At 35.2% G+C, this 15,478-nt stretch overlaps 1 protein-coding gene and 1 long non-coding RNA gene across 3 annotated transcripts in view; one reads left to right on the forward strand and one right to left on the reverse strand.

Moving 5' to 3' along the window:
• The window catches only part of UBR3 (ubiquitin protein ligase E3 component n-recognin 3), a 241,053-nt gene that overhangs the window by 108,329 nt on the left and 117,246 nt on the right, over window positions 1-15,478 (reverse strand). The window contains 1 exon segment of the mRNA XM_082689242.1: window positions 7,322-7,471. Within this exon segment, the coding sequence (XP_082545368.1) occupies window positions 7,322-7,471 (150 nt within the window).
• LOC309843637 overlaps window positions 1-15,478 on the forward strand; it is a 135,819-nt gene that overhangs the window by 89,734 nt on the left and 30,607 nt on the right. The window lies entirely within an intron of this gene.

A 15,478-nucleotide genomic window follows, 5' to 3' on the forward strand; every position in this document is an offset into this window, starting at 1 on the left:
GGGAAGCAGACTCCCTGTTGTGTGACAGAGGCAGACGGACATGGGGCTCAATCCTAGGACTCTGAGATCATGACCTAAGTCAAAGTCAGATACTTAACCAACTGAGTCACCCAGGTGGCTCTGGTATGTATCATGTTCATAACTATTTCATCTTCTTGATTGAGTGACTCATTTATCAATATATAATGTTCTTTTTCTTCTTGTGACAATGTTTTGCTTAAAATCTATTCTGTATGAAATTAGCATAGCCATCCCAGCTCTCTTTTGGTTCTATTTGCATGGAATACTTTTTCCCATCCATTTTCAACCTATTTGTGTCTTTGGATCTAAAATGTCTTTTTTTTTTTAAGATTTTATTTATTTATTTGACAGACAGAGATCACAAGTAGGCAGAGAGGCAGGCTGAAAGAGAGAGAGGAAGAAGCAGGCTCCCTGCCCAGCAGAGAGCCTGATGTGGGACTCGATCCCAGGACCCCGGGATCATGACCCGAGCCGAAGGCAGCGGCTCAACCCACTGAGCCACCCAAAATGTCTTTTATAGACAGCATATTCATGTTTTTTAGTCTATTCTATCAATCTCTGCCTTTTAATTGGAGAGTTGAATACATTTATATTTCAAATAATTATTGATTTAGAAGGGCTTAATTCTGCTTTTTGCTTTTTATTTCTATATGTTCCTCACTTTGTTTATTATCACGTACTTTTGTGATTAATTGAATATTCTAGTTTACCATATTGATTCTCTTCTCATTTCTCATCTTAGATTTTTCTTAAATGGTTACCTTCACTTTCTAAGAGTTAAGGTGGAAACATTAATATCAACTTCCAATAGTATACAAAAATTCTGCTTCTTTGCAGCTCCATCTCCCCTCCTTGCCGTTCATGTTTTTGACTATCTGCATTTTTCTACAAGAACATTGATATTTGGTTTAAAAATCTCAATCTGCAGGTCTTTCTGGATTCAGTTCCTTATTACAGGCTTTTTGTTTATTACATATGATTTTTAAAGCACTACGATTAAAACACTGACTTTCTTGAGTTTTTCAAAGACTGTGGTGAATAATAAAATGGAAAAGATTATATAATATTGTATTCTTCTACAAAGAACTGAAATTCCCCAAGTCAATAATATTTACAACAGACATTCTGCACAATAGTGAGACAGCATATAAAACAATCCCTTTAGAACTTTATAAAACTGCTATAAAGGCCCTTAACTTAAGCAGTGTTTTGAAGGGCTCCTAATCAAAAGTCTATAATTCAGCACAACTCGAATGTTAGACTAAGGGGAGAAATCATGGGACTCTTCTTTGATGCATGGTTTCAAGACAGGCCAATAAAGGATTGATGGCTATAAAAAAGTCTAGAGCAATAAGCACAACTAGCACCCAGACCGTGGTCTCTAAATACCATTTCCCAGTAAAAGAAACTAAGAGAAAGGTATAACTTGCCATGCCAAAAGATGTAAACTCCCAAGTCTGTAAGTTTTGTATTAAAGAACTGAGGAAGTAATATGAAGAGGCTCTCACTGAACAAAGAAGAATGTGATCATTAACAAGAAATTAACCACAACATGTGTTATATATTATATATATAAGAGTACTAGTACTAATACTAGTACTAATTAATTATTTTGGGAAAGTACTAAAGAACCACTACCTCAATTCTTGGAGCACTACTAAATAAAGGGAAAGAAGATGGTATTTATCCTGTCTTTCAAGTATAATTTATTTGTAACCAAAATAGTTAATGAAGTAAAATTTCTTTTATAGAAATATTTCAGGTAATAAACAAAAAATGAAAGATTTATGATCTCTGATGAACTGACTTCTCTAGGCAATAGTCATCATTTAAAGTGAATTATCTCAAACAGACAGAAAACAGAGAGGACAGAGGAAAGAGTTAAACATCATGGGGATATATTCAGCAAAATCCAAAATGTTCTTCAATGAGCCAATTTTGTAAAAAAAAAAAAAAGAGTAAAATGTACGGAAGTAGGAGAGCACCTACTTGAGAGAATGGAAGAGGAAAACAGGAGATGAAAAGGAAACTGCTAATTAAAAGATTACAAGGAGACCCTATAACTATAAATTAATTAATCTAATAAAGTAAATAAACAACTGGAGAAATTTGAACACTGATTAGATATTTAATTATACTGAGGAACTAATTTACTTATGAGTCACTGTGGTTATGTTTTAAAAATAAGAACTTTCTTTTTAACTGAAACAGTAAAAATATTTATAGATGAAATGAAATGATGTCTGGAACGTGCTTCAGTATAATTTGGGGCATGGGGGAAGATAAATAAGATTAGCTCAAGTTAATCACTATTGAAGATTGATGGAGACATGGAAGTTCATTTCACTAGTCTCTTTACTCCATTATGTGGTTAAAATGTTCCATATTCATATTCACCATGATCAAGTGAGATTTATTTCTGGTCTACAGGGAATGCAGGGTGGTTCAACATCCACAAAACGGTCAATGTGAAACACCACATTAGTAAAAGAAAGAATAACCATATGATTCTCTCAACAGATGCAGAAAAAGCACCTGACAAAATACAGCAACCATTCTTGATAAAAACTTCAACTAAATAGGGATAGAGGGAAGGTACCTCAACTTCATAATGGCCATGTACAAAAAAGCCACAGCTAATACCATCCTCAATGGGGAAAAACTGAGAGCTTTTCCTCTACAATCAGGACAAAACAGTGACATCCACTTTCCCCACTGTTATTTAACATAGTACTGGAAGTCCTAGCCTAGCAATAAGACAAGAAACAAATAAGAGGCATCCAAATAGGCAGGGAAGAAATCAGACTTTCATTATTGGCAAAAGACATAATACTCTAGGTAGAAAACCCAAAAGACTCCACCAAAAAATTGCTAAAACTGATACAAGAATTTAGCAAAGTCACAGGATAAAAAAATCAATGTAATGAAATTGGTTTCATTTGTGTACACCAATAATGAAGCAGCAGAAAGAGAAATCAAGGAAGCGATCCCATTATTACTGCTCCAAAAACCATACCATACCCAGGAATAAACCTAACTAAAGAGGTATAAGATCTGTACTCTGAAAATAATAGAACACTTATAAAAAAAAAAATTGAAGAGGACACAGAGAAATGAAAAAAACATTCCATGCTCAAGGATTGGAAGAATAAATATTATTAAAATGTCTATACTATCCAAAGCAGTCTACATATTTAATACAATCCTGATCAAAATACCAACAAAATTTTTCACAGAGCTATAACAAACAATCCTAAACCATGTATGGAACCACAAAAGACCCCAAACAGCCAAAGCAATCTTGAAAAAGAAAGCAAAGTTGGAGGCACCACAATTCTGGATGTCAAGCTCTATTACAAAGCTGTAACTATCAAAATCATATGATACTAGCACAAAAACAGACACATAGATAAATAGAACAAAATAGAAGGCCCAGAAATAGACCCATAACTGTATGGCCAACTAATCTTTGACAAAGCAGGAAAGAATATCCAATGTAAAATTCCAATGTAAAAAAAGACAGCGTCTTCAACAAATGGTATTGGGAAAACTGGACAGCAACATGTAAGAAAATGAAACTGGACCACTTTTTTATACCATCCATAAAAATAAATTCAAAATGGATTAAAGACCTAAACATGAGACCTGACACCATAAAAATCCTAGAGGAAAACACAGGCAGTAACCTCTTCAACATCAGCTGTAGCAACTTCTTACTAGATACATCTCCTATGGCAAGGGAAACAAAAGTAAAACTGAGTTACTGGGACTACGTCAAAATAAAAAGCTCCTGCACAGCAAAGGAAACAAGCAACAAAACTAAAAGGAAACTGATGGAACAGGGTAAGTTATGTGCAAATCACATCTGATAAAGGGTTAGTATCTAAAAACTGTAAAGCACTTATCAAACTCAACACCCAAAAAACAAATAATCCAGTTAAGAAATAGGAAGAAGACACAAAGAGACATTTTCCCAAGGAAGGTGTATATACAGATAGCCAACAGACACATGATAGGATGCTCAACATCAGTCATCATCAGGGAAATGCAAATTAGAACTACAGATACAGAGATATCACCTCATACTGTGAGAACGGCTAAAACAAACAGCACAGGAAACAACAGGTGTTGGTGAGGATGCGGAGAAAAGGAAACCTTCTTACACCGTTGGTGGGAATGCAAGCTGGTGGAGCCACTCTGGAAAACCGTATGGTGGGTCCTCAAAAAGTCAAAAATAGAACTACCCTCTGACTCAGGAATTTATACTACCAGGTATTTACTCAACGGATACAAAAATACTAATTTAAAGGGACACATGTTTATAGCAGCATTATCAATAATAGCCAAATTATGGAAAGAGCCCAAATGTCTGATGAATGGATAAAGAACATATGGTGTGTGTGTGTGTGTGTGTGTGTGTGTGTGTGATGTATCACACAACAGAATATTAGCCTTCAAAAAGAATAAGATCTTGCTATTTGCAACAAGGTGGATGGAGTTAGTGTTTATTATGTTAAGGGAAACAGGTTAGTCAGAGAAAAACAAATACTTGATTTCACTTACATGTGGAATTTTTTTTTTAAGATTTTATTTATTTATCTGACAGAGATCACAAGTAGGCAGAGAGACGGGATGGGGGAAGCAGGTTCCCTGCTGAGCAGAGAGCCTGATGCAGGGCTCAATCCCAGGACCCTGAGATCATGACCCGAGCCAAAGGCAGAGGCCTTAACCCACTGAGCCACCCAGGCGCCCCTTATATGTGGAATTTAAGAGACAAAACAGATGAACACAGGGGGAGGGGGGAAAAAGAGACGCAAATCCTTAGACACTCTCAACTATAGAGAAGAAACTGAGAGTTGGTGGAGGGGAGATGGGGGACGATGGGCTAAATGCATGATGGGCACTTGTTTTGATGAGCACTGGATTTTATATGTAAGTGATGAATCATTAAATTCTATTCTTGAAACTAATATTGCACTATATGTTAACTAACTAGAATTTAAATAAAAACTCGAAACAAAAAATAAAATATCCCATATTAAAACTTAAAAAGATAAAAGAAAAAGGGACAGATTAAAATAGAGGTCAGAAGTAAGGAAAAAAGTAGAGAGTGGTAAAATGCAAGGTGTCAGTAGGTGTGTGAGGCTCAGAAAGTTAGGAAACAGTCAGAGACTTCACCTGCTACAGTTCCCAATTAAAGTCACTCTTTAGAGATCTAATGCTTTTTCATGTTACCTTCTTATTCATTTCCTTCTATCTATAAAAAAGAGCTACAATATAGTGGAATTATCCAGTATTAATAAGTTTAGCTAGTGTACAAAATTGTAAAAAAGAATTAAATGAAGTGACAATTTGGTCAAATCAACTTTAAAAATATAAAATAATAAAGATTAAAACAACAAAAACAATGGGACGCCTGGGTGGCTCAGTTGGTTAAGCAGCTGCCTTCGGCTCAGGTCATGATCCCAGCGTCCTGGGATCGAGTCCCACATTGGGCTCCTTGCTCGGCAGGGAGTCTGCTTCTCCCTCTGCCTCTGCCTGCCATTCTGTCTGCCTGTGTTCACGCGCTCTCTCTCTCTGACAAATAAATTAAAAAAAAAAAAAAATCTTTAAAAAAAAAAAACAACAAAAACAAAATCTCTGCCTTCATTAGGGCAGAGATTCTGTTTTGCTTTGTTTTATACTATGACAGTATCTGGCACCTAGGTTCCCGATAAATATTTGTGGGATGAATGAATAAAGGAATACATAAAACATTAATGATTATGAAGTATTTGGTGAAAAAGTTATAAAAAGTTAAGTGGCAATAATCTAATAGGCTAGTTTTGTCACAGCAGTAGAAAACAGAAATAGCTACAAAACTAGCCAATACTCTCAGACATCTCCTTATTTTTTTAAAGATTTACTTATTTATTAGAGAGAGAGACAGAGAGACAGAGAGCACGCACGTGCCCAGGGGCAGGGGGAGGGTAGAGGGAGACTGGGAGGCAGACGCCCCGCTGAGCACAGGGCTCCATCTCATGACCCCGAGATCATGACCTGAGCCAAAATCAAGATACTTAACCCACTGAGCCACCCTGATACCCCATACATTTCCTTTTTAGTAGGCCTTATTGGTCTTGACAGCTCTACTCCAATATCCTATTCAACTGGGATTTTCCAGAGGAATTTTATTTTTAAGCAAGAAAAGTAAGAAAAGGATAAACCAGTTTACCAGCACCCCATTAGATCCTTTTGCCTATATTACATTACTTAAGCAAACAATCCTCTGAAGTCAACACTGTCTCCATAGTTTTAAAAGAAAGCAACAAACTTAGCCAGATTATATCAAGCAATACTTGCATTTGAACTCAGGGGAGTCTCATATCTCTTTCTACTTTACTATACTAGTTTAGAGAATAAACACCCTAGGAAAAAATGCTCAGAAGCAAAGTCAAAGAATTTTATTTTCTCTTTGCTTCACACAAACTCCTGTTGAAAATGGATTGAATACATTAGGACTAGAATGTGTAAGAGTTATCACACCTTAAAATACTTTAGCATGGGAAAGGATAGAGAGCATTCAGACAAATCCTTCAAAATTTTCCAAATAAAATTTTAGGGACACGTGGGTAGCTCAGTCAGTTAAATGTCTTCAGTTCACGTCATGATCTTGCTCATGAGATGGAGCCCCATGTCAGGCTCCCTGCTCAGTGCAGAATCTGCTTGAGAGTCTCTGCTTCTCCCTCTGTCCCTCCCCCGATGACCCACGCATGTGCTCTAAAAAATTTTTTTAAAAAATTTTTTAATTACATATTGGCAAAGATATTCAGCAAGCTGTTTCAAGAATTACTGCTTCTAATAGCTCAAGAAATAAATGCAAAACTACCTGAATGTGCCTTTTGTAGTTAAAATACTTAACTGACAATATTTCTGGGCTTAAAACGCGCCCAACTTTAAAACAAATTGTCAAGAAAGCTGAACTCTGTTCAGGCCTTCTAGGATAGGTAATGTACCATCACAGTTTAAGGAAAAAGACTTTATAACATATAGAGAGACTTCTCTGTAAAGGGCTTCTTCCAACACTCATACCCAGGAAAGTCAGATAAAACCAAATTTAAAATCCTTGCTAATAGATCTAAATTGATTCCTGCTATATAGATCCTTATATATCAAGACATTGATTATATCAATGATATAATCAATGACATATCATTATATCAAGACAAAGATATAACTTTCAATTAATACAGATATTTATTAACAAGTTGTATACACTTAGGCTCTAAGATAATCCACTGAAAAATTACTTTGATTTTACCTGAAGATGCTTGTAACAGTACAACCAATCCTGTAGGTCGGTCTTCAGAGGAGGGGCCACTCTGACCACAAATAACACAATCATATACTGCTTCAGAAACTTGTGGTTCCGCTGTTGTGATCTCCATAGGAATATCATTCTCAGGAGAATCTGAGGCGAAAAACATTACAGCTCTTAATTCTCGAGGAGAAAAATCTTTCTTCAATGAAAATACAGAGAAAAAAAATCAAGTTCAAATAATTTTGTGCTTCAATACCAATAAAGTTTTATAGTATTAAAACTATGGGGAAAAAATTAACCTTGCTGAAGTAAAATGTTCCATCAGAAAAAAATTCAGTTTATATAATGAAAGATTTTGGTTTTTTAAAGATTTTATTTATTTATTTGAGAGAGAGAGTTGTGGGGGAGAGAGAGAGAGAGACATGAGCAGGGGAAGGGACATAGGAAGAGGGAGAAGCAGACTCCCCAGTGAGCAGAGAGCCCAATGAGGGGCTCGATCCCAGGATCCCAAGATCATGACCTGAGCAGAAAGGAGATCTTAATGAACTGAACTATCTTAATAATGAAAGATTTTAATTTTAATTTATATGGTTAAATACACTTCAAATGCTGTTGTATCATTCACATATAAAAACTGAAACCAAAACACAGGAAGGAAAGGATTTTAGGAGGAGACTGTTTCAATTTTCTTTTCTTTTCTTTTCTTTTTTTTTTTTTTTGAGGCATTTCAGAAAGGAAATGTGTAACATGGCAGCTCCTGGGGAAGAAAATGACAATATTTACTAGGAGATAAAAGAGGAACTAACCATTTCTCCTTTATTTTGAATTCTAGTGATTATATCTTAGCAATAATGATAATCAATATATATTTATGTAAGGAAATCATTTAGATAAAGCCATATATATTAATAAAGCAGAACTACTACAGAAAATGACAGTGATCCTCTGGTATTAATATCATTAACAGCAAGAAATTAAACACTGAGCCAATAATGATACTCAGATAAAGACTCTTACATTCTGTGAAGAACATGATGTTGTCCACAGTGGCAAAGAAATAAGCAGAGGGTACTGGGAAGACCAGAAATACAGAAATGATGTATAACATGTTTATAAGATGGAGGCATATCTAAATAAATAGGTAAAAATACATGAGAGAAATAGAAAAAGAAAGATGTCAAGTTCAGATATATTTTATATAAAGATTCATGCAAATAAACATATCTAATATGTATTAAGAGTTACTGAACTGAGAAGAAATGGAGCCAGAAACCTAAAATAGAACTTTGGATGATGCTCAGTATTAATGGAAATAAAAAGAAGCCAATGAAGAAATCAGAGAAAAAACAATTTAACAATAGAATACAATGGAACTAGAATAGAATCAGAACCAGAAAGCTTGATGCCAATGAAAATAAGATTAACTGGTCAAAATGAAAAGATTTCAAAAGAAGTACCAGAAGGTATTAAGATTTGACACGATTGCTCTTTTTAGGGAGAAAACTTTAGTACAGAAAAGAGGGAACATAACTTATTGCTCTCAAGTTCAAAAGAAAACAAAGAATTACCTGACCTGAAGTGACATGAAAAAAAATTGTCTCAGATTAGATGCTAAAGAATTAAATTGTCACTGACTCTATCTCACACACAAAGGTTTCCTTTTTTCTGTCTTGGTACAATCAACTTGAAAACTTCAGGGAAATCCCCATAGTAAAACACATCATCAAAGAAGCTGCTAAATCATTCTTTCTGGAGTTTTTTAAAGTAAGGCTTGATAATCTTCTATAGTGATACAGGGTTAAAAGCATGAAAATAAAATAGATGACCTCTTTTTCATGCACAGTAAATTTTATCTGAATTCTAATTTTAGTAATTACAGACACCAACATCCCTTTTTGCTTTTCCTCAAGAAACTAAAAAGATCATGCTTTATTTCTTAAAAGAAAAAAACCACTGCTTCTGTATATTTGATACATACAGTAAATATGTATGTATATTTATTATTGGTAACTTATAATTGTAATTATAAGTTATCATTCAGTATCCAATTTCAAATTTTAGTTAAAATTTTAAAAGGATCTCTGACCAAATTATATGTGGTTATTATTCCTTACCTATACAGACATGGAGAAATATTAACAGCATCTTATTCTGAAAGCGTCAAGCTCAGAAGAGTAGGTATTATATTTAAATGGTTACATAAACAACAAAAACAGGCAAAACATGTATGGGATTAGGAATAAGGACACTTGTTCCTCTTATAGGCAGTGACAGAGAACATGAAGTAGTGACAGAGAATATAAAGGGGATTAGAGGATGCTGGTAAGGTTCAATTTCTCAACCCAGATGCTGATTACCCAGGAACACCCAGTTTTTAAAAATTCATATAGCATGGCCTGCCTGGGTGGCCCAGTCAGTTAAGCACCTATCTACAGCTCAGGACACGATCCCAGGGTCCTGAAGTCCTGAATCAGGCTCCTTGCTCAACAAGGAATCTGCTTCTCCCTCTCCTGGTCTTTCTCTTTGTCAAATAAATAAATAAAGTATTAAAAAAAAAAAAAACCAACTCATATAGCTCTATACTCATGATACATGCATGCACTTTTCTATGCATATGTTATATTTCAACAAGAAGTTGAAAAGTTTTTAAGCTTTATTAAATGAACAGCAAAATAGGATATATTCTGTAATAAGTATTATAATAAAGATACTTAATTCTGGCAATCACATGCACACATCAATACCTGTATGTATTTTCCACACCAAAAAAAGAAAAAAAATTCTAAAAAGATATGTCATACAAATTGATGCAATGAAGAGATTACGATGATTTCTTTTAGGAAAACTTAAAAAATGAAGACTGATGCAAAACTGAGACAGTAATAGTAAAAAATGAACAATCCAAGTATAACCAGAGACGATTCTAATAATGAAAACACTCCTGCTACAAATCACACTTCAATTACTTAAATTCTACTTTGACTTTCAACACAATTAAATTTAAAATGTAAGATGTTGGCAAGGATGCAGAGAAAGGGGAACTCTCCTAGACTTTTGGTGGGAATGCAAGCTGGTGCAGCCACTCTGTAAAACAGTATGAAGGTTCTTCAAAAAGTTGAAAATAGAGCTACCCTATGATCCAGGAATTACACTACTGGGTATTTACTCTAAAGATACAAATGTAGTGATCTGAAGGGGCACAAGCACCTGAATGATTACATCAGCAATATCCACAAGAGCCAAACTATGGAAAGAACCTTGATGTCCATCAATGGATAAATGGATAAAGAAGATGTGGTGTGTGTACACACACACACACACACACACACACACACAGGAATACTATGCAGCCATCATAAACCCTGAAATCTTGCCATCTGCAATGACATGGATGGAACTAGAGGGTATTATGCTAAGTGAAGTAGGTCAATCAGAGAAAGACAATTATCATATGATCTCTCTAATATGAGGATTTGAGAGGCAGGGTGGGGGGTCGTGGAGGGCAAGGAGGGAAAAAATGAAACAAGATGGGAATGGGAGGGATACAAACTCTTAATCTCAGCAAACAAATTGAGGGTTACTGGGTGAGGGATGGTGGGGGGAGATAGGGTGGCTGGGTTATGGTCACTATGGGAGGTATGTGCTATGGTGAGTGCTATGAATTGTGTGAGACTGATGATTCACAGACCTATACCTCTGAAGCAAATAATACACTATATATTAATAAAAATAATTTAAATAAAATTTTAAAATTTAAAATGTTTCTGTTTAAAATTGACACCTGCCCTTTAAAAACAACAGTGCCTGGGGCGCCTGGGTGGCTCAGTGGGTTAAAGGCTCTGCCTTCGGCTCAGGTCATGATCTCAGGGTTCTGGGATCGAGCCTCACGTCGGGCTCTCTGCTCAGCAGGGAGCTTGCTTCCTCCTCTCTGCCTGCCTGTTTGCCTACTTGTGATCTCTAACTGTCAAATAAATAAATAAAATCTTTTAAAAAAATTTTTTTAAATAAAAATAAATAAATAAAAACAACAGTGCCTATTTTAAATTACCGTAAGGAATATTATTACAATAAATGCAAAATAAAGCGATAGATAATTCACCTGTTTGGTTTTACATGAACAGAAAAGAATCTATCTGAATTAAGCAGATGATTCTTCTGAATACTATTTCAAATTTGCCAAAGTTCTGTTTACAATCACTGTTATAGAAAGACTGCAAAATGGCCTCAATTCTCCACTTCTCCATCCCTGTTTCTATGATCTTTGCAATGTGATTTTGAAACTCCTCCTATCAAAATGTAAAATTTATTTCCCCACCCTTTGTATATGAGCTGGTCTTGATTTGCTTTACTCAAGAGAATGAGGCAGAAGTAACATGCTTTTCCAAGACAAGGGCTCAAATGATGTTGCATGTTTTCCCTCCTTCTTTCCTTCTTGCACTCTACACCATGTCACCTATATGAGAATAAGTCTTGGCTAGCTTGCTGGAGGAGGAGAACCTACATGGAGCAGCGTCGGGTTGTCCCATCAATTCAGCTCAGTCCCAATCAGCTGAATAGCAGATTTCAACCAACCAGTTAAACCTCTCACAGAAAAGTCAGGTCCAAATTAAAACGACCAGCCAACCCACTAACCACTAACTCAGGAGAAATAATAAATGGCTGTTGTTTTCAAACACTAAATTTGGGGATGGTTTGTTACACAGTAACTGCTAACTGACAAAATTTCTACTGTATGTTAATTACAGTATATAACCTCTCAAAAGAATTGAAGAACTCTGCCTTACTGAGATATGTGAATCATGAAAGCTAATATTTAAAGTGATAAAGGTATTTCCATTCAGATATATTCTGATTTAAGGGATTAAAAATCATTTTCCAATGGCAGCATTTTAACACCTATTTAGTCAACTACTCGTTTTAACATCACCAAAGAGAAAAACTTCAGTATTCATAAATATTACAATTCCACTTCAAGAGTTGATACTGTTATGCAAAATTTCTTATTCTAATAATGGTTTAAATTGCTTAAAATATATTTTCACATAGAATTAATCTTTATATAAAAATAACTTTGCCTTTACTTTTACCTTTGACATGAACTCACTGCATTAAACTAAAATAAGTATTTGTAAAACAATCAAAAATCTTCTTGGTGCATGTTTTGTCTTTGTATTTCCAAAGTTTTCTTGGATGAATAGAGGAAAGAAAAGATAAATGATGTAGGGAAGATATATTTAATGCCCTCAAAATTATGATAAACATATTTTTGTTTCAAAACATTAGGCCTCCTCTGGGAACAGTCAACTGCAAAGCATAGTATCACAGGGTAAAGTGTGGTTTGTAGCCCAGTGGTAGGCACAGAGAATTTTCTTTATTGCATAAACTGATCTAAAATGTGAAGCCTTTTATTTTGTTTTAAAAACATACAATACATTTTTTTTAAAGATTTTATTTATTTGACAGAGAGAGATCACAAGTAGGCAGAGAGGCAGGCAGAGTGAGGGGAGGAAGCAGGCTCCCCTCCAAGCAGAGATCCCGACGTGGGGCTCAATCCCAGGATCCCGAGATCATGACCTGAGCCGCAGGCAGAGGCCCAACCTACTGAGCCACCCAGGCGCCCCTATACACTTTAATTTTTAACTACAACTGAGTACTTGTTAGTAACCCACTAGGTGAGTTATTATTCATAAACTAAGCACACTATTAGAGTTTACTGGTTTCTACTAAGAAGTCTGACTGCCCTGTGACAAATGCCACAACAGCAAAACTCTCACTGCACATTATTAATTCTAGTAAGGAAGTATTATTTTTTATTATTTTTTAATTTTTATTACCATCATTCTTGCTTTCCTCTTTATTTTTTTTTTTTTACTTGCCAAAAAACAATCTCATTAAAATAATTTTAGATTTGTAGGGAAGTTTTCAAGCTACTACAAAGAGTTCATATACCCCATACCCAGTTTCCTTTTACATCTTTTATTAGGGGTATGCTTGTCACAATGAACTAATATTGGTATATTACTGATCCATTTTTATTGGTAAAATGTTGATACATTAACTAAAGTCTATATTTCCTTCAGATTCCCTTAGCTTCTACCTAATGTCCTTCTTCTATTCCAGAATCCCATCCAGGATATCATATTACATTCAGTTGCCATGTCTCCTTAAGCTTCTCTTGGCTGTGACAGTTTCTCAGACCTTCCTTGTTTTTGATGACCTTGACAGTTTTGAGGAGTACTCGTCAGGTGTTCTGTAGAATGTTACTTAATACTAACTCATCTAATGTTTTTTTCAAGATCAGTCCTAGGTTATGGGTTTTAGGGAGGAAGGCCACTGAGGTAAAGTACCATTCTCATCACACCATATCAAAGGTACATAATACCAACATGACATCGCTGTTGATATTTATCTAAATCATCTGGTTAAGGTAGTGTTTGCCACCTTTCTCTACGGTAACATAACTCCCTCCACCCCTTCCACACTGTACTTTTTGGAGGAAGTCATGAAGTACAGCCTATACTTAAGGAGTCGAGGAGAGTTACTCCATTTGCTTGAGGGTGAGTTACTACATAAATTGTTTGGAATTCTTCTGCGTGGGAAATCTGTCTATTCTTCCTCATTTATTTATTCATTTGTTTATTTATATAAGTATGAATTAGGGATATTTATTTTATACTCAGGGCTATAATCTGATACTATTTATTTTCTTGCATAAATTGTTCCAGCTTGGCCACTGGGAGCACTTTCAGTATCTAACTCTATTACCACATGAACCATTCCAGCCTTCTCCTCTTGCCTATCTATTACTTCCCACTCTAGCAGTGAGAAATCTGGCTCCCATCATCCACATCCATTTATCTAACTGTTCAGTATATAAGGATAGTGGTTTCAGAAGAGTAAACCCATAGTGCCATAGGAGTAATGCTATCAACTAGACTACAGTGCTTGTGTGTAGTTCCCTTTGGCTTCAGTATTACAGACTCCACTAATTTCCAAAGTTACTTATTAGCACCTTTTCTCCCCATCCCCTAAATGAGGTTGTTTCATGTATTTGTAATATAGATTCTCTCGTCACATTCTGTAGTCCATTCCGGGACCTCTAACCTCCTAAATGACTTTTTAAACTTGAATAAATTAAAATTCACCTTACTGTTACAAAGTTTTGACAGATGCATAGTGTTACATATCCAACTGTACAGTCTCATACAGAATAATTCCACTACTCTAAAAAATACCTTGTGCTTCACTTACTTAAGCCCATTCCCCAACTTTGGCAACCATTGATTTGTTCACTATATATAGTTTTGGCCTTTCCAAAATGTTGTATAATTGGAAACATACAGTATACTGATTATTTTCATTAAGCAATATGCATTTAAGATTCATCCCAGTGTTAGCATGGCTTCACAGTTCATTCTTTTTTATTGCTGAATATACTCCACTATATGGATATATAATTTGCTTGTACATATTTGCTTATATATATAATTTGCATATACATAACTTGCTTATCCATTCATCTATTGAAAAACATCTTGGCTACTTCTAGTTTTGAGAGATTAAAAATAAAGCTTCAATAAACATTCATGTGCAGATTCTTGTGTGGACCTATATTTTTACATCAATTGGGTAAATACCTAACAGCATGATGGCTGGATCATACAGTCAGACTAAATTTAGCTTTGTAGGAAAATGTCAAATTCTTAAACCCAAAAATTTTAAGAAAGAACTTTTTGTTCTTTAAACGGCAACATACAGAAAGAATCTGAGTTAAATATCACATTTACATCACTATAACTAGATCTTTAGAGATTTTGGTTAATACACTTATCTCCATCTAGTGGCTATCAAAGAGTAGATACATACAGTGATATTCCAATTTCAGAAACTTAACATTGATTGTTTACTGCATTGATTGTTACTGTTTACTAAGGTAGAGCAGAACTGGGGCGCCTGGGTGGCTCAGTGGGTTAAAGCCTCTGCTTTCGGCTCGGGTCATGATCCCAGGGTCCTGGGATCGAGCCCCGCGTTGGGCTCTCTGCTCAGCAGGGAGACTGCTTTCCTTCCTCTCTCTCTCTGCCTGCCTCTCTGCCTACTTGTGATCTCTATCTGTCAAATAAATTTAAAAAATAAAAAAATAAAAAAAATAAAAAATAA

This window comes from Mustela nivalis (assembly GCF_964662115.1).
Source record: "Mustela nivalis genome assembly, chromosome: 11".
Classification (NCBI taxonomy): Eukaryota; Metazoa; Chordata; class Mammalia; order Carnivora; family Mustelidae; genus Mustela; species Mustela nivalis.